This window comes from Zea mays, chromosome 4 (genome assembly GCF_902167145.1).
Source record: "Zea mays cultivar B73 chromosome 4, Zm-B73-REFERENCE-NAM-5.0, whole genome shotgun sequence".
NCBI lineage: Eukaryota > Viridiplantae > Streptophyta > Magnoliopsida > Poales > Poaceae > Zea > Zea mays.
This window is the reverse complement of record NC_050099.1, coordinates 224120809-224146728: the sequence shown is the minus strand read 5'-3', so window position 1 is coordinate 224146728 and position 25920 is coordinate 224120809. Positions and strand designations below refer to the sequence as shown.

Genomic DNA, 25920 nt, shown 5'->3' with positions numbered 1-25920 from the left:
GTGCTCCCCCTTGATCACACGCCTCCTCTTGATGAACCTGTTCATCGTCTTGAGTTGGGGGATGCACCATTGTTGAGGAAGAAGGTTGATCTTGCTCCTTTTGTTCCTGTGGTCGTACATCACCAATCGCCATGGTTCGTATAGCGGCCGTCGGAACATCTTATTCGTCTACATCATCAAGATCAACAACTTGCTCTCTTAGAGAGCCATTAGTCTCATCAAATACAACGTCGCTAGAGACTTCAACCAAACCCGATGATTTGTTGAAGACTCTATACGCCTTTGTATTTGAGTCATAACCTAATAAAAACCCTTCTACAGCTTTGGGAGCAAATTTGGAATTCCTACCCTTCTTCACTAGAATGTAGCATTTACTCCCAAAAACTCGAAAATACGAAACATTGGGTTTGTTACCAGTTAGTAGCTCATACGACGTCTTCTTGAGGAGGCGATGAAGGTATACCCTGTTGATGGCGTGGCAAGCCGTGTTTACGGCTTCCGACCAAAAGCGCTCGGGGGTCTTGAACTCTCCAAGCATCGTCCTCGCCATGTCTATAAGCGTCCTGTTCTTCCTCTCTACCATACCATTTTGCTGTGGTGTGTAGGGAGCGGAGAACTCGTGCTTGATCCCTTCCTCCTCAAGGTACTCCTCCACTTGAAGGTTCTTGAACTCGGACCCATTATCGCTCCTTATCTTCTTCACCTTGAGCTCAAACTCGTTTTGAGCTCTCCTTAGGAAGCGCTTGAGGGTCCCTTGGGTTTCAGATTTATCCTCCTATGCTTAGATAGGCGACAGGTCCAAAGAGATCCATGTGAAGCATCTCCAAAGGTCTTGATGTGGTCATCACATTCTTGCTGTGATGTGCTCCTCCCACTTGTTTACCTGCTTGACAAGCTGCACAAGGTCTATCTTTTTAGAAAGTAACATTGGTTAGACCTATCACGTGTTCTCCCTTTAGAAGCTTGTGAAGGTTCTTCATCCCCACATGTGCTAAGCGGCGATGCCACAGCCAGCCCATGCTAGTCTTAGCAATTAAGCATGCATCTAGACCGGCCTCTTCTTTTGCAAAATCAACTAAATAAAGTTTGTCGTCTAATACACCCTTAAAAGCTAATGAACCATCACTTCTTCTAAAGACAGACACATCTACATTAGTGAATAAACAGTTATATCCCATATTGCATAATTGACTAACAGATAGCAAATTATATCCAAGAGACTCAACTAAAAACACATTAGAAATAGAGTGCTCGGATGAGATAGCAATTTTACCTAACCCTTTTACCTTGCCTTGATTCCCATCACCGAATATTATTGAATCTTGGGAATCCTTGTTTTTGACGTAGGAGGTGAACATCTTCTTCTCCCCCGTCATATGGTTTGTGCATCCGCTGTCGATAATCCAGCTTGAACCCCACGATGCATAAACCTGCAAGGAAAATTTAGGCTTGGGTCTTAGGTACCCAACTCTTGTTGGGTCCTACAAGGTTAGTCACAATTGTCTTCGGGACCCAAATGCAAGTTTTGTCTCCCTTGCATTTTGCCCCTAATTTTCTAGCAACTATCTTCCTATCCTTTCTACAAATAGCAAAGGAAGCATTTAAAGCATGATATATTGTAGAAGGTTCATTAACTTTCCTAGGAACATTAACAACATTTCTCCTAGGCATATGAACAAAATATTTCCTAGACATATCTTTACCATGCATATAGGAAGAACTAGAAGCAAACATGGCATGAGAGTCAAAAGCATCATAAGCATTACAAGTCTTATAAGACTGTCTCCTATCATGATACATAAAAGCATGGTTCTTTTTAACACTACTAGCCATAGGGGCCTTTCCTTTCTCCTTGGCGGAGATGGGAGCCTTATGGCTTGTTAAGTCCTTGGCTTCCCTTTTGAAGCCAAGTCCATCCTTTATTGAGGGGTGTCTACCAATCGTGTAGGCATCCCTTGCAAACTTTAGCTTATTGAAATCACTCTTGCTAGTCTTAAGTTGGGCATTAAGACTAGTCAATTCATCATTCAATTTGGAAATTGTAACAAGGTGTTCACTACAAGCATCAATGTCAAAATCTTTACACCTATTGCAAATCGTAACATGTTCTACACAAGAGTTAGATTTACTAGCTATCTCTAACTTAGCATTCAAATCATCATTTATGCTCCTTAAGCTAGAAATTGTCTCATGGCAAGAAGATAGTTCACAAGAAAGCATTTTATTTCTTTTAACTTCTAAAGCATGAGATTTTTGTGCCTCAACAAATTTGTCATGCTCTTCATATAAAAGGTCCTCTTGTTTCTCTAAAAGTCTATCCTTTTCATTCAAGGCATCAATCAGTTCATTGATCTTATCTATTTTAGTTCTATCCAATCCCTTGAACAAACTAGAGTAATCTATTTCTTCATCACTAGACTCATCATCACTAGAAGAATCATAAGTGGCATTGTTTTGATTACATACCTTCTTCTCCTTCGCCATGAGGCATGTGTGACGCTCGTTGGGGAAGAGGGATGACTTGTTGAAGGCAGTGGCGGTGAGTCCTTCGTTGTCAGAGTCGGACAACGAACAATCCGAGTCCCACTCCTTGCCAAGATGTGCCTCGCCTTTTGCCTTCTTATAGTTCTTCTTCTTCTCCCTCTTGTTCCCTTGTTCCTGGTCACTATCATTGTCGGGACAATTAGCAATAAAATGACCAACCTTACCACATTTGAAGCATGAGCGCTTCCGCTTTGTCTTGGTCTTGCTTGGCTACCCCTTGCGACCCTTTAGCGCCGTCTTGAAGCGTTTGATGATGAGGGCCATCTCTTCATCATTGAGCCCGACCGCCTCAACTTGTGCCACCTTGCTAGGTAGCGCCTCCTTGCTCCTTGTTGCTTTGAGAGCAATGGGTTGAGGCTCATGGATTGGACCGTTCAACGCATCGTCGACATATCTCGCCTCCTTGATCATCATTCGCCCGCTTACGAATTTCCCAAGAACTTCTTCGGGCGACATCTTGGTGTACCTAGGATTTTCACAGATATTGTTCACTAAATGTGGATCAAGTACAGTGAAGGACCTTAGCATTAGACGAACGACGTTGTGGTCTGTCCATCGTGTGCTTCCGTAGCTCCTTATCTTGTTGATGAGGGTCTTGAGCCGGTTGTATGTTTGGGTTGGCTCCTCTCCCCTGATCATTGCGAATCTTCCAAGCTCGCCCTCCACCAACTCCATTTTGGTGAGCAAGGTGACGTCGTTCCCCTCGTGTGAGATCCTGAGGGTGTCCCAGATCTGCTTGGCATTGTCCAACCCGCTCACCTTATGATACTCGTCCCTGCACAAAGAGGCTAACAACACAGCAGTAGCTTGTGCATTTCTATGAATCTGTTCATTGATAAACATAGGACTATCCGAGCTATCAAATTCATTCCACTCTCCACAATCTCCCATATGCTCGGATGGAGAGAGAACAGGTGACTACACATTTTGTGGCTCCAAAATCCGTAGTCCTCTCCATCAAAGTGAGGAGGTTTGCCAAGTGGAATGGAGAGCAAATGAGCATTTATACTTTGCGGAATACGAGAGTAGTCAAAAGAAAAGTTCGAATTAACCGGTTTCCTTCTCTCGTAGTCGTTGTTGTCGTTGTCCTTTTGGGAAGAAGTGGACTCGTCGCTGTCGTCGTAGTAGACGATCTCCTTGATGCGCCTTGTCTTCTTCTTCTTCCCATCCTTTCGTTTGTGGCCCAAGCCCGAGTCGGTAGGCTTGTCATCCTTCGGCTCGTTGACGAAGGACTCCTTCTCCTTATCATTGATCACGATTCCCTTCCTCTTAGGATCCATCTCTTCGGGCGGTTAGACCCTTTCTTGAAGAGAACGACTCCGATACCAACTGAGAGCACCTAGAGGGGGGTGAATAGGTGATCCTGTGAAAACTTAAGACTTAATCCACAATACTTGATTAGAGTTAGCACAGTTAAGCCAAGTGGCTAGAGAGGAGAACTTGCACAACATGATAACCACAAAGAGATCAACACAGAGATGACACAGAGGTTTATCCCGTGGTTCGGCCAAGTACAAAACTTGCCTACTCCACGTTGTGGCGTCCTAACGGACGAGAGTTGCACTCAACTCCTCTCAAGTGATCCAATGATCAACTTGAATACCACGGTGTTTTGCTTTTCTTTTCTTATCCCGTTCGCGAGGAATCTCCACAACTTGGAGCCTCTCACCCTTACACTTTGACGTTCACAAAGAAGCACGGAGTAAGGGAGGGATGAGCAATTCACACAAGACACAAAGATCATAGCAAATACGCACACACAAGACCCAGACTTGAGCTCAAGAGACTATCACAAGTTTCACACTAGAACGGAGCTCAAATCACTAAGAATGTCGAACAAGTGCGCAAGAATGGAGTGTGAGTGATCAACAATGCTCAAAGGATGCTTGGTTTTGCCCTCCATGCGCCTAGGGGTCCCTTTTATAGCCCCAAGGCAGCTAGGAGCCGTTGAGTGCATTCCAGGAAGGCAATTCTTGCCTTCTGTCGCCTGGCGCACCGGACAGTTCGGTGCACCACCGGACACTGTCTGGTGCGGATTTCCTTCCTTATCTGGCGAAGCCGACCGTTGGCGTCTCGGAGCCGTTGGCGCACCAGACACTGTCCGGTGCACACCGGACAGTCCGGTGCCCCCTCCCGACCGTTGGCTCGGCCACGTGTCTCGCGCGGATCGCGCAGCCGACCGTTGGCCCGGCCGACCGTTGGCTCACCGGACAGTCCGATGCACACTGGACAGTCCGGTGAATTATAGCTGTATGCCATTAATTCCTTCCCGAGAGCAGCAAGTTCGCCTGAGCCAGCCTGGCGCACCAGACAGTCTGGTGCACCAGACAGAGCTGGCTTTGGCTGAAACAAGCTATCTCTCTCCAATTTGTTTTCTCCTGTTTTCAGCACTTAGACACAGTACATTAGTCTTTAAAACATTGTACTAAGTCTGAGAAACATACCTTTTGACTTGATTTGCACTTTGTCCACCACCTTGCATATATTAACACTTAAGCACTTGTGTTGACAATTAATCACCAAAATACTTAGAAATGGCCCAAGGGCACATTTCCCTTTCACAAGGAAGGTGTATGTGCAAGGAATCAGAGAATGGCTCACCGGATTGCTCGGTCTACGCGCGCAGACGGACGACCGAAGTCCGGCGAGGACGATCTTGGGTCTCTGGTGAGGTTCCGTCGGGTCCGAGCACTTGGAAAGCTTCATGGGCCGCTGGCGAAGCTAACTGAGCGACTGGCGCAGCCCGGGGGTGGCTGGAGTGGGCTGGCCGCGGTGGCCGAGGCTTGGGCAGTGGTGGCGGGCGGAGGAAAAGCTCGTCGGAGTTAAGGAGGGCCGTCTGGCCAGCGAGGGTGAGCACGGGGTGAGGTGAGGCGCGCCCGGGGAGGCTTTAAAGGCGCGGGGGGGCATGGTCGAGGTCGAGGGCGCGTGGCGGACTTGACCGAACGCTGGGGCGAGCGCGCGCGAGGGTTGGGCGAACGCCGGCGTGCCGACCAGGGTCGAACACGTGTGCGCGTTCATTCTGCCCGAGTTCTGGCGCGTGTGGTCATTCATCCGAGCCTGCTCTCGCCTTGGTCAGTGCACAAAACCTCTTCTCCTCCCTATAAGCTACCGATCTTGTGTGGGGGTCATAGGATTTGGCCTACTGGTTTCAAAGATTTGGAGCTCTGAAGTCTGGTCTGTCTCCCAGCCCGAGCCCGAGGCAAATCCTTGGTTTTGTCATGTCTAGGGCTCACCTCCCAATGCCATCTTTTGGCATGTGACAGAGGGGTTAGTTAGACACGTTTTTGTCAATGGGAGCATTAGGATTAGAGTTAAGGATAAAGGTGAACACACTCAGTTTTGGTTCAAGGGCCGAAAATTCAGAAATCTGAATTTCAGATTTCTCCATTAGACCTCCACTTTAATGGCTTGTTTGGAGTTCTTAATAAACTATTTTGGCCAAGCTTTCAGAATCTTTATTGTAGCTTATTTAGTGTATTTCAATGTTTATAATTGGCCTAAGCCATGATTTTATGTTTTTCATGGTCTTTCATCCCTTTTCTTCATTTCTACTTAAATAGCTTAATTAGGGTTAGTATTAGGGTTTCAACATTTTTCCCTCTTTTGAAAATCTCATTTGTTTTGAATATGATTCTTTAGATATAAACTTAATGGATCTTTTATTCTTAAGTTGATTTGGGGCTTCATGCTCAATTTGGCCTACATGAAATGATGGTTCTTGGGTTAGCACTGAGAAAAGCCCTAGGTGACACTAGGGTGTCACAACGACCGCGTACAATCTTCGAGTCGGGTCACCAACAAATCCATCGGGGTTCCAATCGCCACTAAACCATCTAGTTGATGCCGATCACCAAGAGTAACAAGCTATAGACTTTCACTTGACCAAGAGAATCCTAATGCATATGGTTTGTGCTCTAGGTGGCTCTCATGAGCACTAATGAGGTCCTAACATGGGATTATTATTTTCCTAATCACCTCACTATGCTTTATGTGCTTGCAATACACTAGCAATGAATACAAGTGTTTGTGGGCAGCAAAACACTAAATGTGGCTGGTAGAGGGGGTATAAATACCCACACCAACCAAAACTAGCAGTTATTATGGCTTCTGCGCATGGGCGCACCGGACAGTTCGGTGCGCCACCGGTGCGCCAACGGTGTGTAGCCAATGGCTAGTTCTGACAGCTAGCTGTTGCTCTGACAGCGCACCAGACAGTGAACAGTGACTGTCTGGTGTTCGGCTAAAATTCAAGCCAACAAACTACCCGCTCTTAGGTTTTCCTCAACAAGGAGCAGAGGGTTGCTCCTGGGGCTTTGTTGGGCCCACTGTCAAAGGTCGCATCGGACAGTCTGGTGCCCCTAGGTCAGCAAGACCAACTTCTTTTCCTTGGGTTTTTCTAACCCGATTTTGTTTTAACTCATAAGTGTGTTATAGAGTGACACCTAGCACTAGTTGTTAGTGTGAACATGCACCAACACTACACTAGAATGCTCTTGGTCAAACTACTCATCCACGACCCCTCTTTATAGTATGGCTACAATAAAAATAGAAGACCTAAAAATCTATACCAAGTGTTCCAACTCCTTCGACACTTGGAATATGAAGACCTTCATCTTTTGATTCGCCTTTTTCAGCCGTCGATCAAGTCTCATCTGAGGGATTGTTTTCACCGTTGCAGCGCAACCTCCTATAATGCGACCTAACTTACCATTTTCTCTGCAAAACACACGTTAGTCACATATAATCTTATGTTTTCATTAATCACTAAAACCAACTAGAGGCTTAGATGCTTTCAATCTCCCCTCTTTTGGTGATTAATGACAACCCTACAAGAGTGTGAGAGTGATTTGTTTGTTTTTCTATCAATACTAAAGATAGTTAGTGATACTCAATAAGTTTGATAGAGAAAAGTCATGTAATAGTATAGGAAGTATAAGCGCATACACAACATAAGTATCTTGTTCACAAAAGTGTGAGATAAAGACCATGAACAAGAACTGCATGACTGGTGACAACAAATAAATGAAGCATATCTTTGTGAATGAGTGATAACCCCTTGTGAAGGACTCCCAATGATGAGATCTTATGGATGTGCTTGTAGTAGTGATGAGTTCCTCTTGTCAACTACTTGGGAAGAAAATCTTGGAGCATCAACATCTTCGACTTGTACCATTTGATGAAGAAGGCATGAGAGACAAATTTATCTTAATTTGCATGCCTCTCATCTTTTCATCATCTTGTGGTACATTTGATGAAGAAGGCATGTTGATATTTTGCACCTCTTCTTCATCTTCTTTTGGTTTGATGGCTCCAATTGGCATATTCTTCATGGCTTCCCTAAGTGGTTCATCACATACATCATCAAGATTTTCAAGTGCTCTTTGGGAGCCAATAGTCTTATCAAATTCCACATTAGAGCTTGTTCGTTTTGCTCTCAATCCATGTGGATTGAGTGGGTTTAAATCCCAAACAAATCAAAATCCTTCATATTTTTTTCCAATCCCATCCAATCCACATGGGACAGGAATAACCGAAAAAGCTCTCATATGTTTCTTCCACCATGTCAGTGGCATGATTGAATACTCGATATACTTTGGATTTTGATGAATAACCAAGTAAGAAACCAATATCACAACGGATTTGAAACTTCCCTAGGTGATGGCGTTTCTTGTAGATGTAACATTTGCATCCAAACACCCGGAAGAAGGAGACATCTGGTTTTTTCCCATTTAGCAGTTCATAGGAAGTCTTCTCAAGTAACCGGTGAGGAAACTGTTTGTTTCATGCATAGCATGCAGTGTTGATAGCTTCAGCCCAAAACCTCTCCGGTGTGTTATACTGAAAGGGAAATGTGCCCTTGGGCCATTTCTAAGTATTTTGGTGATTGAGTGTCAACACAAGTGCTTAAATGTGAATCAATGCCCATGGATGAACAAAGTGCAAACCTAGAGCAAAGGTATGTTTCTAAGTCTTAGTACATTGGTTTTGTGTACTAATATACTTGTCTAAGTATCAGAAACAGGAAGAAGAAGAAAAGAGGAGAGTTGGCTGTGTACAGCCAAAAGGCTGTCTCGGTCTGGGGCACCGGACTGTCCAGTGGTGCACCGGACAGTGTCCGGTGTGCCAGGCTGCCTCGGGCGAACTGGCCGCTCTCGGGAGTTGACTGGCGACGTACGGCTAAAATTCACCGGACTGTCCGGTGTGCACCGGACTGTCCGGTGAGCCAACGGTCGGCCGGGCCAACGGTCGGCCGCGCGATCTGCGCGGGACACGTGGCCTAGCCAACAGTCGGAAGGGGGCACCGGACTGTCCGGTATGCACCGGACATGTCCGGTGCGCCAACGGCTCCCAGATCTCCAACGGTCGACTGCGCTGTTTAAGGAAGGAAATCGGGCACCAGACAGTGTCCGGTGTGCACCGGACTGTCCGGTGCGCCCGACGACAGAAGGCAAGGATGGCCTTCTGGATTTGTTCTCAACAGCTCCTAGCTGCCTTGGGGCTATAAAAGGGACCCCTAGGCGCATGGAGGAGTACACCAAGCATTCCTACAACATTTCTAAGCACCAAGACATCGATCTCACGCATTCATTTCATTGTGATAGCATCTAGAGCTCTTGTTGAGTTGCGAACTCTTTGAGTTGTGTTGCGAGCTCTTGTTGCGACTTGTGTGCGTGTTGTTGCTCTGATCTTTTGAAGTCTTGTGTGCGTTGCTCATTCCCCCTTTGCTCTGTGTTCTTTGTGAACTTCAATTGTAAGGGCGAGAGGCTCCAAGTTGTGGAGATTCCTCGCAAACGGGATTGAGAAAAAGCAAGCAAAACACCGTGGTATTCAAGTTGGTCTTTGGACCGCTTGAGAGGGGTTGATTGCAACCCTCGTCCGTTGGGACGCCACAACGTGGAGTAGGCAAGCGTTGGTCTTGACCGAACCACGGGATAAACCACTGTGTCATCTCTGTGATTAATCTCTTGTGGTATTGTGTTTTGTTGAGACTCCTTTCTAGCCACTTGGCATTTATTGTGCTAACACTTAACAAGTCTTTGTGGCTATAAGCTTAAGTTTTACAGGATCACCTATTCACCCCCCCCCCCTCTAGGTGCTCTCAATTGGTATCAGAGCCGTTCTCTTCAAGAAAGGGACTAACCGCCCGAAGAGATGGATCCTAAGGAGAAGGGAATCGTGATCAACGACAAGGAAAAGGAGTCCTTCGTCAACGAGCCAAAAGATGACAAATCCAACGACTCTGGCTCGGGCCACAGATGTAAAGATGGGAAGAAGAAGAAGACAAGACGTATCAAGGAGATCGTCTACTACGACAGCGACGAGTCTACTTCTTCCCACAAGGACGACGACTACGACAAACAAAAGACGGTTACTCAAACTTTTCTTTTGATTATTCGCGCATTCCGCACAGCTCAAATGCTCATTTGCTCCCCCATTCCACTTGGCAAGCCTCCTCACTTTGATGGAGAGGACTACGGATTTTGGAGTCACAAAATGCGTACACACCTATTTTCTCTCCATCCAAGCATTTGGGAGATTGTGGAAAGTGGAATGAAATTTGATAGCTCGGATAGTCCTTCGTTTATTAATGAACAGATCCATAAAAATGCACAAGCTACTACTGTGTTGCTAGCCTCTTTGTGCAGGGACGAGTATCACAAGGTGAGCGGCTTGGACAATGCCAAGCAGATTTGGGACACCCTCAAGATCTCTCATGACGGGAATGATGTCACCTTACTCACCAAGATGGAGTTGGTGGAGGGCGAGCTCGGACGATTCGCGATGATAAGGGGCGAGGAGCCGACGCAAACATACAACCGGCTCAAGATCCTTATCAACAAAATAAGGAGCTACGGGAGCACGCGATGGACGGATCACGACGTCGTCCGCCTAATGCTAAGGTCATTTACCGTTCTTGATCCTCATCTCGTGAACAATATTCGTGAGAATCCCAGGTACACGAAGATGACGCCCGAGGAGGTACTCGGAAAATTCGTAAGCGGGCGGATGATGATCAAGGAGGCAAGATACGTGGACGACGCCTTGAATGGACCGATCAACGAGCCTCAACCCCTTGCTCTCAAGGCAACAAGAAACAAGGAGGCGCTACCTAGCAGGGTGGCACAAATTGAGGCGGCCGGACTTAATGATGAAGAGATGGCCCTCATCATCAAAAGATTCAAGACGGCGCTTAAAGGTCGCAAGGGACAGCCAAGCAAGACCAAAGCCAAGGGGAAGCGTTCGTGCTTCAAATGCGGTAAGCTTGGTCATTTTATTGCTAATTGTCCCGACAATGATAGTGATCAGGACCAAGGGAACAAGAGGGAGAAGAAGAAGAATTATAAGAAGGCAAAGGGCGAGGCTCATCTTGGCAAGGAGTGGGATTCGGACTGCTCCTCGTCTGACTCCGACAATGAGGGACTCGCCGCCACTGCATTCAACAAGTCATCCCTCTTCCCCAACGAGCGTCACACTTGCCTCATGGCAAGAGAGAAGAAGGTAATCACTCGTAATGATGTCACTTATGATTCTTCTAGTGACGATGAGTCTAGTGATGATGAAATAGATTACTCTAGTTTGTTCAAGGGATTGGATAGAAATAAAATTGATAAAATCAATGAATTGATTGATGCCTTGAATGAAAAGGATAGGCTTTTAGAAAAGCAAGAGGATTTGTTGTATGATGAACATGATAAGTTTGTAGAGGCACAAAAATCCTATGCTTTAGAAGTTAAAAGAAATGAAGTGCTTTCTAATGAATTATCTTCTTGTCATGAAAACATTGCTACTTTAAAGAGTGTTAATGATGACTTAAATGCTAAACTAGAAGTAGCTAGTAAATCAACATCTTGTGTAGAAATTGTTGAAACGTGCACTAGGTGTAAAGATCTTAATGTTGATGCTAGTAGTAAACATCTAGTTTCAATTTCTAAATTGAATGATGAAGTGGCTAGTCTTAATGCTCAACTTAAGGCTAGCAAAAGCGAATTTGATAAGCTGAAATTTGCAAGGGATGCCTACACGATTGGTAGACATCCCTCAATTAAGGATGGACTTGGCTTCAAAAGGGAAGCCAAGAACTTAACAAGCCATAAGGCTCCCATTCCCGCTAAGGAGAAAGGGAAGGCCCCTATGGCTACTAGTGCTAAAAGGAACCATGCCTTTTTGTATCATGATAGGAAAAATTCTAGAAATGCTTTTAGAAGTTATGATGCTTTTGATTCTTGTACTATGACTGCTTCTAGTTCTCATGTTATGCATGATAGAAAGGTTGGTAGAAGAAATGTTATTCACAATATGCCTAGGAGAAATGTTGTTAATGCTCATAGGAAAGTTCATGAACCTTCTACAATTTATCATGCCCTAAATGCTTCCTTTGCTATTTGTAGAAAGGATAGGAAGATAGTTGCTAGGAAGTTAGGGGCAAAATGCAAGGGAGACAAAACTTGCATTTGGGTCCCTAAGGATATTTGCACTAACCTTGTAGGACCCAACAAGAGTTGGGTACCTAAGTCCCAAGCCTAAATTTACCTTGCAGGTTTATGCATCCGGGGGTTCAAGCTGGATTATTGATAGCGGATGCACAAACCATATGACGGGGGAGAAGAAGATGGTCACCTCCTACGTCAAGAATAAAGATTCCCAAGATTCAATTATATTCGGTGATGGGAATCAAGGCAAGGTAAAAAGGGTTAGGTAAAATTGCAATTTCTAATGAGCACTCTATCTCTAATGTGTTTTTAGTAGAGTCTCTTGGATATAATTTGCTATCTGTTAGTCAATTATGCAACATGGGGTATAACTGTCTTTTTACAAATGTAGATGTGTCTGTCTTTAGAAGAAGAGATGGTTCACTAGCATTTAAGGGTGTATTAGACGACAAACTTTATTTAGTTGATTTTGCAAAAGAGGAGGCCGGTCTAGATGCATGCTTAATAGCTAAGACTAGCATGGGCTGGCTGTGGCATCGCCGCTTAGCACATGTGGGGATGAAGAACCTTCACAAGCTTCTAAAGGGAGAACACGTGATAGGTTTGACTAACGTACAATTCGAAAAAGATAGACCTTGTGCACCTTGTCAAGCAGGTAAACAAGTGGGAGGAGCACATCACAGCAAGAATGTGATGACCACATCAAGACCCCTGGAGCTGCTACACATGGACCTCTTCGGACCCATCGCCTATCTGAGCATAGGAGGAAGTAAGTATGGTCTAGTTATTGTTGATGACTTTTCCCGCTTCACTTGGGTGTTCTTTTTGCAGGATAAGTCTGAAACCCAAGGGACCCTCAAGCGCTTCCTCAGGAGAGCTCAAAATGAGTTTGAGCTCAAGGTGAAGAAGATAAGGAGCGACAACGGGTCGGAATTCAAGAACCTTCAAGTGGAGGAGTTCCTTGAGGAGGAAGGGATCAAGCACGAGTTCTCCGCTCCCTACACACCACAGCAAAATGGTGTGGTAGAGAGGAAGAACAGGACGCTAATCGACATGGCGAGGACTATGCTTGGAGAATTCAAGACCCCCGAGCGTTTTTGGTCGGAAGCCGTGAACACGGCTTGCCACGCCATCAACAGGGTCTACCTTCACCGCCTCCTCAAGAAGACGTCATATGAGCTTCTAACCGGTAACAAACCCAATGTATCGTACTTTCGTGTATTTGGGAGCAAGTGCTACATTCTAGTGAAGAAGGGTAGAAATTCTAAATTTGCTCCCAAAGCAGTAGAAGGGTTTTTGTTAGGTTATGACTCAAATACAAAGGCGTATAGAGTCTTCAACAAATCATCGGGTTTGGTTGAAGTCTCTAGCGACGTTGTATTTGATGAGACTAATGGCTCTCCAGGAGAGCAAATTGTTGATCTTGATGATGTAGATGAAGAAGACGTTCCAACGGCCGCTATGCGCACCATGGCGATTGGTGATGTGCGACCACAGGAACAATTGGAGCAAGATCAACCTTCTTCCTCAACTATGGTGCAACCCCCAACTCAAGACGATGAATAGGTTCATCAACAGGAGGCGTGTGATCAAGGGGGAGCACAAGATGATCATGTGATGGAGGAAGATGCGCAACCGGCACCTCCAACCCAAGTCCGAGCGGTGATTCAAAGGGATCATCCTGTCGACCAAATTTTGGGTGACATTAGCAAGGGAGTAACTACTCGATCTCGATTAGTTAATTTTTGTGAGCATTACTCCTTTGTCTCTTCTATTGAGCCTTTCAGGGTAGAGGAGGCCTTGCTAGATCCGGACTGGGTGTTGGCCATGCAGGAGGAGCTCAACAACTTCAAGCGCAATGAAGTTTGGACACTGGTGCCTCGTCCAAAGCAAAATGTTGTGGGAACCAAGTGGGTATTCCGCAACAAACAGGACGAGCACGGGGTGGTGACGAGGAACAAGGCTCGACTTGTGGCAAAAGGTTATGCCCAAGTCGCAGGTTTAGACTTTGAGGAGACGTTTGCTCCTGTGGCTAGGCTAGAATCAATTCGTATCTTGCTAGCATATGCCGCTCACCATTCTTTCAGGTTGTTCCAAATGGATGTGAAGAGCGCTTTCCTCAACGGGCCAATCAAGGAGGAGGTGTACGTGGAGCAACCCCCTGGCTTCGAGGATGAACGGTACCCCGACCACGTGTGTAAGCTCTCTAAGGCGCTCTATGGACTTAAGCAAGCCCCAAGAGCATGGTATGAATGCCTTAGAGACTTTTTACTTGCTAATGCTTTCAAGGTTGGGAAAGCCGATCCAACTCTGTTCACTAAGACATGTGATGGTGATTTGTTTGTGTGCCAAATTTATGTCGATGACATAATATTTGGTTCTACTAACCAAAAGTCTTGTGAAGAGTTTAGCAGGGTAATGACTCAGAAATTCGAGATGTCGATGATGGGCGAGTTGAACTACTTCCTTGGGTTCCAAGTGAAGCAACTCAAGGACGGCACCTTCATCTCCCAAACGAAGTACACGCAAGATCTGCTAAAGCGGTTTGGGATGAAGGACGCCAAGCCCGCAAAGACTCCGATGGGGACCGATGGACACACCGACCTCAACAAAGGAGGTAAGTCCGTTGATCAAAAAGCATACCGGTCAATGATAGGGTCTTTACTTTATTTATGTGCTAGTAGACCGGATATTATGCTTAGCGTATGTATGTGTGCTAGATTTCAATCCGATCCTAAGGAGTGTCACTTAGTGGCGGTGAAGCGAATTCTTAGATATTTGGTTGCTACGCCTTGCTTCGGGCTCTGGTATCCAAAGGGGTCTACCTTTGACTTAGTTGGATACTCAGACTCCGACTATGCTGGATGTAAGGTTGATAGGAAGAGTACATCGGGGACGTGCCAATTCTTAGGAAGGTCCCTGGTGTCATGGAACTCTAAGAAACAAACTTCCGTTGCCCTATCCACCGCTGAGGCCGAGTACGTTGCCGCAGGACAGTGTTGCGCGCAACTGCTTTGGATGAGGCAAACCCTCCGGGACTTTGGCTACAATCTGAGCAAAGTCCCACTCCTATGTGATAATGAGAGTGCTATCCGCATGGCGGAGAATCCTGTTGAACACAGCCGCACAAAGCACATAGACATCCGGCATCACTTTTTGAGAGACCACCAGCAAAAGGGAGATATCGAAGTGTTTCATGTTAGCACCGAGAACCAGCTAGCCGATATCTTCACTAAGCCTCTAGATGAGAAGACCTTTTGCAGGTTGCGTAGTGAGCTAAATGTCTTAGATTCGCGGAACCTGGATTGAATTGTAGCATACTTGTATTTATGCTTTTGATCATGTTCCTTTTTGCATTTTGTTGCTTATTATGATGCTCAAGTTGTACAAACACTCCCTGGACCTCACAAGTCCGTTGCAAAGTGATGCACATGTTTAGGGGGAGATGTGTTACAACTTGACCCTTTGCGACTAACCATGTGCTTGAGTTTGATGATTTAGTCTCAAAGAAGGATTGAAAGGGAAAAGGTGGACTTGGACCATGAAAGACTTCCACTGCACTCCGATGAGAGGGTAACTTATTCCAAGTTCATCTCATGAACTCTTATTGCCATTTGATCTTAATTGAAGACTTTGGTGAGGCAATGGGGTTATAGGGCCAAGATTGATCCCGTTTTGGTGCTTGATGCCAAAGGGGGAGAAAATAAAGGCCAAAGCGATAAATGGATCAGCTACCACTTGTTGGATTTTGAAAATAGTAGAATAGAGCGTTTTGTTTTGACAAAACTCTTTTATTGTTTCTCTTGTCAAAAGTTGGCCTCTTGTGGGGAGAAGTGTTGATTATGGGAAATAGGGGGAGTTTTTGAAATCTTTGATCAATCTCTTTTGGAATGACTCTCTTTATGCTTCAACATGTGTGTTTGACTTAGAGATAGAGATTTGAGTTATATTTGCAAAAACAAACCAAGTGGTGGCAAAGGATGATCCATATATGCCAAAATTGAATCAAAATAAACTTAAGTTTTTTATTTGAAGTGATATTGCACTTGTTCTAGTTGCTTTATGTTGTGTTGGCATAAATCACCAAAAAGGGGGAGATTGAAAGGGAAATGTGCCCTTGGGCCATTTCTAAGTATTTTGGTGATTGAGTGTCAACACAAGTGCTTAAATGTGAATCAATGCCCATGGATGAACAAAGTGCAAACCTAGAGCAAAGGTATGTTTCTAAGTCTTAGTACATTGGTTTTGTGTACTAATATACTTGTCTAAGTATCAGAAACAGGAAGAAGAAGAAAAGAGGAGAGTTGGTTGTGTACAGCCAAAAGGCTGTCTCGGTCTGGGGCACCGGACTGTCCGGTGGTGCACCGGACAGTGTCCGGTGCGCCAGGCTGCCTCGGGCGAACTGGCCGCTCTCGGGAGTTGACTGGCGACGTACGGCTAAAATTCACCGGACTGTCCGGTGTGCACCGGACTGTCCGGTGAGCCAACGGTCGGCCGGGCCAACGGTCGGCCGCGCGATCTGCGCGGGACACGTGGCCTAGCCAACGGTCGGAAGGGGGCACCGGACTGTCCGGTGTGCACCGGACATGTCCGGTGCGCCAACGGCTCCCAGATCTCCAACGGTCGACTGCGCTATTTAAGGAAGGAAATCGGGCACCGGACAGTGTCCGGTGTGCACCGGACTGTCCGGTGCGCCCGACGACAGAAGGCAAGGATGGCCTTCTGGATTTGTTCTCAACGGCTCCTAGCTGCCTTGGGGCTATAAAAGGGACCCCTAGGCGCATGGAGGAGTACACCAAGCATTCCTACAACATTTCTAAGCACCAAGACATCGATCTCACGCATTCATTTCATTGTGATAGCATCTAGAGCTCTTGTTGAGTTGCGAACTCTTTGAGTTGTGTTGCGAGCTCTTGTTGCGACTTGTGTGCGTGTTGTTGCTCTGATCTTTTGAAGTCTTGTGTGCGTTGCTCATTCCCCCTTTGCTCTGTGTTCTTTGTGAACTTCAATTGTAAGGGCGAGAGGCTCCAAGTTGTGGAGATTCCTCGCAAACGAGATTGAGAAAAAGCAAGCAAAACACCGTGGTATTCAAGTTGGTCTTTGGACCGCTTGAGAGGGGTTGATTGCAACCCTCGTCCGTTGGGACGCCACAACGTGGAGTAGGCAAGCGTTGGTCTTGACCGAACCACGGGATAAACCACTGTGTCATCTCTGTGATTAATCTCTTGTGGTATTGTGTTTTGTTGAGACTCCTTTCTAGCCACTTGGCATTTATTGTGCTAACACTTAACAAGTCTTTGTGGCTATAAGCTTAAGTTTTACAGGATCACCTATTCACCCCCCCCCCCCTCTAGGTGCTCTCAATTGGTATCAGAGCCGTTCTCTTCAAGAAAGGGACTAACCGCCCGAAGAGATGGATCCTAAGGGGAAGGGAATCGTGATCAACGACAAGGAAAAGGAGTCCTTCGTCAACGAGCCAAAAGATGACAAATCCAACGACTCTGGCTCGGGCCACAGACGTAAAGATGGGAAGAAGAAGAAGACAAGACGTATCAAGGAGATCGTCTACTACGACAGCGACGAGTCTACTTCTTCCCACAAGGACGACGACTACGACAAACAAAAGACGGTTAACTCAAACTTTTCTTAGAGCAATCATTGTTCTTGCAAGAGTGATCAAAGTTCTATTCTTTCTTTCTACAACTCCATTTTGTTGAGGTGTATATGTGTAGAAACTTCATGCTTGATCCCAATTTTATCACAATATTCATGGGTGTTGGTGTTGTCAAATTCCTTTCCATTGTCACTTTTGATTTTCTTGATTTTGCAGTCAAATTCATTTTGAGCTTTCTTAGACAATTTCTTGAATATTGATGCAACCTTAGACTTGTCATGAAGAAAGAACACCCAAGTGTATCTTGAAAAATCATCAACAATAACTAGACAATAGAGGTTGCCACCAGCACTGGCATAAGTTGTTGGTCCAAATAGGTCCATGTGAAGTAACTCTAGTGGCCTTGATGTTGACATAAAAGCTTTTATGGGATGAGTGTTAGCAGCTTGCTTTCCAGCTTGACATGCACTACAAAGCTTGTTCTTTTCAAATACAACATCCTTCAATCCTCTAACCATGTCTTTCTTTAGAATTTTCTTGAGTGTGCTCATTCCAACATGTGCAAGCCTTATATGCCATAGCCATCCAAGAGATGCTTTGGTAAAGAGGCAAGTCCTTAGGTTGGCATCTTCGGAAGAGAAATCCATTAAGTATAGGTTGCTATATCTAAATCCTTTGATTATCACTAACTCATCATCCATTTTAGACACAACAACCTCTGTAGGAGTGAATAAGCACTAAAGGCCAAGATCACAAAGTTGACCCACTGATAGCAAGTTGAAGCTTAATGGTGCAACCAAGAGAACAATTGAAATTGAAAGATCATTTGAAATTGCCACCTTGCCAAGCCCTTGAACTTTTCCTTTTGAATTATCCCCAAAAGTGATTTTATCTTGTTCATCAACATCTTCATCTAGTGAGGTGAACATCCGTGAGTTGCCAGTCATTTGTTGAGTGCATCCACTGTCAATTACCCAATGGCTCCCGCCGGTCTTGTAGTTCACCTACATGAACAAATAAATCAAGCTTCATTCTTGGGGGCCCTATTTTGCATAGGGCCAGTAACTTTCTCAATTAAGACCTTTGCAACCCAAATTTGTCTAGGTCTACTCTTGCTTGGTGGACCTAATAATGTTACTTTGACCTTTCCATTTGCAACTTTTCTTAGTACATAGTGAGCATTGAATGCAAATGGTCTTGAGTGCTTTGGCAAGGGAGTTGGTGGTGTGGCTTTACAGTTATGGGCAAAATGTCCTTCTTTCCCACACTCATAGCACTTGATGGCTTAGAAGTTTGTTTTGCCTTGTATTGATTTGTTGCTTTCTTTTGCACAAAAGAATTGTATCCAATACCACTCTTATTATTTTTTCATGACAGTGTTCATGAGGAGCTCATTTTGAAGGTATTGGCCTTTGTTGAACTTTTGCACACTAGTGGCAAGATGTTCTTTCTCAAGCTTGAGTTTCTTGATTTCATCTCTAAGCCTTTCATTATCCACTGCCAACACATTATTAACATCATTGCTTTCTATGGCAATTTTTCTTTTAGTGGTTGCATCAGTCAAGTACTTCTTCAATTTCTGATTCTCAAGTGTCATGACTCAACTTTTTCAATCAATTCATCATGGAGACTAGACTGATCAATGTTGCTCAAATCATCACATGAGGTTGCTACATCAAGCTTAACAACAGGATTAATAGCCTCATGCGTGTCACAAGATAAGAGCACATTTATAATAAGATTATCATAATCAATTTTAATTTTTGTATAATCTTCCTTTATTTTGACAAGCCTATCTTTTAGCTCCCTATTTGCTTCACTTAATTTTTTACATTTTTCTTTAGCATCTTTAAGGGAGGTCTTAAGCTCATTTTGGTGGATTACATAGTTTTGTTTTCTTCCTTCATTTCTTCATACTTAGCAGTTAAGAATTTATTTTCATCTTTTAGCTTGTCACATTTAGCTTTGGACTTTCTAATGATTTGAGTATATTCTTTAAGCAAGTCCGCTAATTCATCATAAGTAGGAGAAGCATATTCATCATCACTATCACTATCACAATCTTCAACAATGACATTTTTCATTTTGTACCTTCAGTTCACCTTTAGCCATGAGGCATAGGTGTGAAGTAGATGAAGGTGATGATGGTGGTGAAGAGAGATCCCCATCGATGGTGGCAACCTTTTCATCATCTTCTTCTTCACTTGAAGAAGAGCCGCTTGTGGATTCAATGTCGATGAGCAAATCACGAACAATATATGATTTTCCATTCTTCTTTTTATGAAATCTCTTATGCTTGCCTTCTTTCTTCTTAAAGAACTTCTTTTCTTTCTTCTCATCATCACTTTCATCATCTTTCTTGCCCTTGAATTTGTTTCTCTTGGGCTTGTTGCATTGATGAACCAGATGGCCAAGTTCTCCACAATTGTAGCAATCCATCTTGGAGATGGGTTTTCTCTTGCTAGAGAAAAATTTATTCTTCCTTGAATCAAACTTGATGCCTTCCTGATTGAGTTTCTTCAACATCTTTGTTGCCTGCCTCACCATCAAGGCAATATTTGTATCAAGATCATAATCACTTGAGGATTCTTCCTCAGCTTGGATTTTGGTCTTGCCTTTCTTTTCTTGACTAGCTTTGAGAGCCAAATATTTCTTCTTGGAGGAAGACCCATCCTTGTCATTGATGTGCATATAAATTTCATGAACATTGATCTTTACAATATTTGAGTTAGTGTAGTGATGGAAAGATCCATTTGGTGTAGCACGGTGACAATGTGTACATACTTCTCAATTGGCAAGACATTGAGAATTTTTCTCACAACATCCAGTTGTGAAATTTGAGTGAGTCCCAAACCATTGACTTCCTCTACAAGAATATTAAGTCGTGAATACATATCATTTGCATTCTTATTGGCAAGCATTTTAAAAGAATTTAACTTTTTCATGGAAATATGATATCTTTCCTCACGCTCACTTTTGGTTCCTTTATGTAGAGCACAAATATCTAACCACAAATCATGAGCACTTTTTTGATTTCTAACTCTATTGAATACATCCTTGCAAAGACCCCTAAAAAGAGTGTTTTTGGCCTTTGCATTCCATTTTTCATAGTTGTATCCATCACCCACAAGATTTGTGGCATCTCTAGGTTCAGAGAATCCTTGAGTGGCGACTTTATGGACTCCAATGTCTATAGCCTCTAAATAAGCTTCCATACGAATTTTCCAATAAGGAAAATTGTCACCATTAAAAACGGGAGGAGGTCCATCCCTGCCGGACATCGTACTCTAGCGGTTAAGCTAATATAGGAGCAACAAGGCTCCGATACCAATTGAAAGGATCACGATGCCCAAGAGGGGGTGAATTTGGCTTTTCCAAAATTTCAACAAAAGTTAAACCATAAGCATGAGCCCAACTTCACCAAACAATTAACAATAAGTAAATATTACTAGATAGACAACAACCCTAAGTCATTACTACAGATACTAACTAAGCAATTTGCACAAAGTAAAATGCTCAAAGTGAATGCGGAATGTAAAGTAAGGGCAAGAAGACTCCTCCAATTTTTCTGGAGATATCGAAGAGTCGGCAATCTTCCCTAGTCCTTGTTGGAGCACCTGCGCAACGGTATCCCTCTCCCTTGGTCCTCGCAAGAACCAAGTGCTCTCTATGAGATGATCCTTTGCCTCTGCGGCGCGGTGGATCCCTCACGACCGCGTACAATCTTCGAGTCAGGTGACCAACAAATCCTCCAAGGTGATCACCGAACTCCAATCTCCACCAAGACGTCTAGGTGATGCCGATCACCAAGAGTAACAAGCTATAGACTTTCACTTGACCAAGAGAAGCCTAATGTATGGTGTGTGCTCTATGTGGCTCTCATGCGCACTAATGAGGTCCTAACATGGGATTATGATTTTCCTAATCACCTCACTATGCTTTATCGGCTTGCAATGCACTAGCAATGAATACAAGTGTATGTGGGCATCAAGACACTAAATGTGGCTGGTAGAGGGGTATAAATACCCACACCAACCAAAACTATCTGTTACTGTGGCTTCTGTGCATGGGCGCACCGAACAGTCCGGTGCGCCAACGGTGCGCAGCCAACGGCTAGTTCTGATAGCTAGCCATTGCTCTAACAGCGCACCGGACAATGAAAAGTGGTTGTCCGATGTGCACCAAACAGTCTGGTACTCGGCTAAAATTCAAGCCAACGAACTACGCATTCTCGAGTTTTCCTGGGAGCAGAGGGTTGCTCTCGGGGCTTTGTTGGGCCCACTGTCAGAGGTTGCATCGGATAATCCGGTGCCCCTAAGTCAGCAAGACCAACTTCTTTTCCTTTGGTTTTCTAACCTGATTTCGTTCTAACTCGTGAGTATGTTATAGAGTGACACCTAGCACTAGTTGTGAGTGTGAACATGCACCAACACTACACTAGAATTCTCTTGGTCAAACTACTCATCCACAACCCGTCTTTATGGTACGACTAAAATAAAAATAGAAGACCTAAATCTATACCAAGTGTCCACAACTCATTCGACACTTGGAATATGAAGATCTTCATCTTTTGATTCGCCTTTTTCAGCCATCGCTTCAAGTTCTCATCTGAGGTATTGTTTTCACCGTTGCAGCGCAACCTCCTGTAATGCGACCTAACTTACTATTTGCTCTGCAAAACATACGTTAGTCACATATAATCTTACGTTGTCATTAATCACTAAAACCAACCTGGGGCCTAGATGCTTTCTAGGCCCTCGTCACCGTACCCTTAATTAGCTAAAGTGACGAGCAACTGAAAGATCACCCTTTTTAATGGTATCTACAACTGCTTGTACGCGGTCTAGCTAAGTGGATGAGATGATACAATGCTACTTGAAGCGGCCAAGAACAGTTTGCACAATAAGCTTAGAAAATCCAAGTTTAAGTTGGAGCACATGTGGTGAACATTTTAATATTATCCCAAGTGGTGCACGAAGTATGATGACGATAACTCGAGTGATAACTCGAGTGATGAGAGAAAAAAAAACCGTCTTAACTTCGATAACAATCCTAGCTCAGTGTCATACGAAAGTGTGGACGCACTATGTCCTAACACTTGCGATAAGGCAAGAGTTCAATAGAGGAAGAGACCCAAAACAAGTAGCAGCAAATTTCCATCTAGCCAGAAAGGAACGTGAAAGAAGCTCTACGCCATTAGTGAGAGGATGGCTCAAACTTAATTATTTTAACAATTTAACATATTATTGGATCATTCCACCACATATAGATGAAGGCACAAAAATACCCATAAATTGGTTTTAAAAATTCACAAAGCAACTTAAATTAAAGAACGAGGAAGCGATGGAACATGTGAGAGAGTAGATGTAGTCTATTAGTTATGTTTGTGAATTATGTAATTTTTATTTTTATGTTTAAGACAGTTTTAAATTGTTTTTTATGAGTAATGGAATTTTTGTTTGCTTAATTATATGTTCATTTTAATAAAACAACATATTTTGTTATAACTAAAAGTCTATAAAAAATGATGTAACATCGTATGTTTAGTTTGATGTCAAAATAGGATGAGCCGAGCGTGACACCATCCTCTTGATTTTTTGGGACTCCGTCGTCACCAAAAATTGCTCCGGTGTTCATCTCGTCCGCGCGTAACTTTTATCCAAAAACAATAGAAAATGTGACCGTCCCTTCTATCCTCGTTATACATCCAACCAAACGCATTCTAAAGTTGAGATGGATAAAAAAACGATGATCAATAACAACATTGATAATAAAAAACAAGAGTTCAAATGACATGGTGTGATGGTGAATATATAGACGGCATAATGAATAGCTGCCACCTGCTATACAGTCCGGGTCCAAAGTGTCCAACTCGATAGACGACCCACCAGCGTCCTAGCTTGCCTATATATGCCACCTCTTCTCCTTTCTTGCATCACTGCTCGAGGCTTCTAGTAGAGAGCACAGCTAGCAAAACAGAGCTCCAGAAACTGACCGATTGGTTTCACACCAGAGTTAGCGGGATGGCGGGGACGAGCGGCCACAGCGAACGAGCAGACGAGCCTCTGAAGGAGGCGCTGTTGGCTGCCCGCAACGGTAGCGGCAGCGACGGCGACGGCGAGAAGGACCTGGAGGAGATCCGGAGCGTGGGGTCGTTCCTGCGGCACGCGGCGGAGGAGAACCGGAAGCTCTGGTACCTTGCGGGCCCCGCCATCATCACGTCCATCACGCAGTACTCGCTCGGCGGCATCACCCAGGTCTTCGCCGGCCATCTCACCACGCTCGAGCTCGACGCCATCTCCACCGAGAACAACGTCATCGCCGGCCTCGCCTTCGGCATCATGGTCTGTGTACACTATACCTATCGCACATTCTCGATGCCAGAGTGGTGTGGAGTACATCGATCCAATATGCGCCTGGCACGAACGTCGGTGTGCCAGACACAAGCCGTCAAAAATACTCCAGTAGCAGTAGTTGACTCACCTAGGGCATGCCACACGTACGCCAGCCACACATCCACCAAATGACTCACTGACTGCAACGACTAAAATATTACTGCGTGCTGTTGGCAGCTGGGGATGGGCAGCGCGCTGGAGACGCTGTGCGGACAGGCGTACGGCGCGAAGCAGCTGCACATGCTGGGCGTGTACATGCAGCGGTCGCTTATCATCCTCAACGCCATGGCCGTGCTGATGCTCCCGCTCTACCTCTTCGCCACCCCTATCCTGCGCTTCTTCCACCAGGACGCCGAGATTGCCGCGCTCACCGGCCGCCTAGCGCTCTACATGATCCCGCAGCTCTTCGCCTACGCCTTCAACTTCCCCATCCAGAAGTTCCTGCAGGCGCAGAGCAAGGTGATGGCCATGGCGGTCGTGTCGGTGGCGGCGCTGCTGCTCCACGTCGCCATCAGCTGGCTCCTCGTCGGGCCCATGGGGATGGGGATCGTCGGCCTGGCCGTTGCGCTCAACGCGTCCTGGTGGCTCGTCGTGCTGGGCCAGCTCGCCTACATTCTCATGGGCTACTGCCCCGGCGCCTGGAACGGATTCGACTGGCTCGCCTTCTCCGACCTCTCCGGCTTCGCGCGCCTGTCGCTTGGCTCCGCCGTCATGCTCTGGTGCGTGCGTGCGTCTCATACTACTGGATTTGTCCTGCTTTCCTTTCTGTTGTTCTATTTAAAAGGATGACCTTGTTTGAGCTTTTGACTGCTGGCTTACACGTTCCTTCTCACGTATGTAGCCTGGAGTTCTGGTTCTACATGTTCCTGATCGTCATCGTCGGCAACCTGGAGAACGCTCAGGTCGCCGTTGCTGCAGTCTCCATTTGGTGAGTAGTGCTCTCCCGTGTGTCGCGTACGTGTTTTCAGATGGAATGGTTGCTCTGCTGCGGTTCCAGCAAGTTCTAACGCCTGCTCGGTCGCCGCGCCGTTTGCTTCTCCACTGTATACGAATCACAGCACGAACCTGTTCGGGTGGCAGATCATGGTGTTCTTCGGATTCAACGCGGCCATCAGGTAATAATGATCATATTGCCAATGCCATCGACGTACGTGCAGCAAGCAGGAACGTACGCTACGCCTCGCGTTCTCATGACTATTATATTCTACAAAATCTGATGCAGCGTGCGGGTGTCGAACGAGCTGGGCGCCGGGCGGCCCCGCGCGGCCAAGTTCGCGATCCTGGTGGTGCTCATGTCTTCGGTGGCCATCGGGTTGGCCTTCTTCGTCCTCGTCCTGGCCTTCCGCGACGTGTACGGCGCGCCCTTCACGGAAAGCCCCGAGGTGGTGCGCGCCGTGGCCAGCCTCGGCGTCGTCTTCGCCTTCTCGCTGCTCCTCAACAGCGTGCAGCCGGTGCTGTCGGGCGTTGCCGTCGGGGCCGGCTGGCAGTGGCTGGTGGCGTACATCAACCTCGGCTGCTACTACCTCGTTGGCATCCCCGTCGGGTACATCATCGCCTTCCCGCTGCGCGGCGGGGTGCAGGGGATGTGGGGCGGCATGCTCACGGGCGTCGGCCTGCAGACCCTCATCCTGGTCGCCATCACGCTGCGCACCAACTGGGACAAGGAGGCCAGCGAGGCCCATTCCAGGATACAGAAATGGGGTGGATCGGCGGCGGCCAAAGTTTCACATGCATGACTAGTCTGAATGACGCGCGCCACCATGAGAATACAATACAACAGATGCCATGCGAGCAGAATGGCATGCTGCGGTGCGTAAGCTTGATTGTACGTGCAGGTTGCGTTTTGGGCTGCTTAATAAGTAGTTGGAGACAAAGTCATACTTAGGTTGTTTTGTTTCCAGCAGATATATGCTTGTAAAACACCGTATTGTGCCAT

At 45.5% G+C, this 25920-nt stretch overlaps 1 protein-coding gene across 1 annotated transcript; it reads left to right on the top strand.

Annotated features, from left to right (window-relative positions):
- Positions 1-23540: 23540 nt before the first annotated feature.
- LOC100501847 (putative MATE efflux family protein) lies at positions 23541-25863 on the top strand. The gene is made up of 5 exons (NM_001196495.1): positions 23541-23933; positions 24162-24703; positions 24826-24912; positions 25043-25099; positions 25207-25863. Exons 1-5 carry the CDS (start codon positions 23613-23615, stop codon positions 25718-25720), a joined length of 1521 nt encoding a protein of 506 aa, NP_001183424.1. The 5' UTR covers positions 23541-23612; the 3' UTR covers positions 25721-25863.
- Positions 25864-25920: the final 57 nt, after the last annotated feature.

Excerpts from the sequence above, each read along its gene's own strand:
- LOC100501847 (NM_001196495.1), top strand. The coding sequence starts at position 23,613 with ATGGCGGGGACGAGCGGCCACAGCGAACGAGCAGACGAGCCTCTGAAG. Across the intron at positions 24,704-24,825 it reads GGCTCCGCCGTCATGCTCTG|CCTGGAGTTCTGGTTCTACA; the intron begins GTGCGTGCGTGC and ends TCACGTATGTAG. Across the intron at positions 24,913-25,042 it reads GTTGCTGCAGTCTCCATTTG|CACGAACCTGTTCGGGTGGC; the intron begins GTGAGTAGTGCT and ends TACGAATCACAG.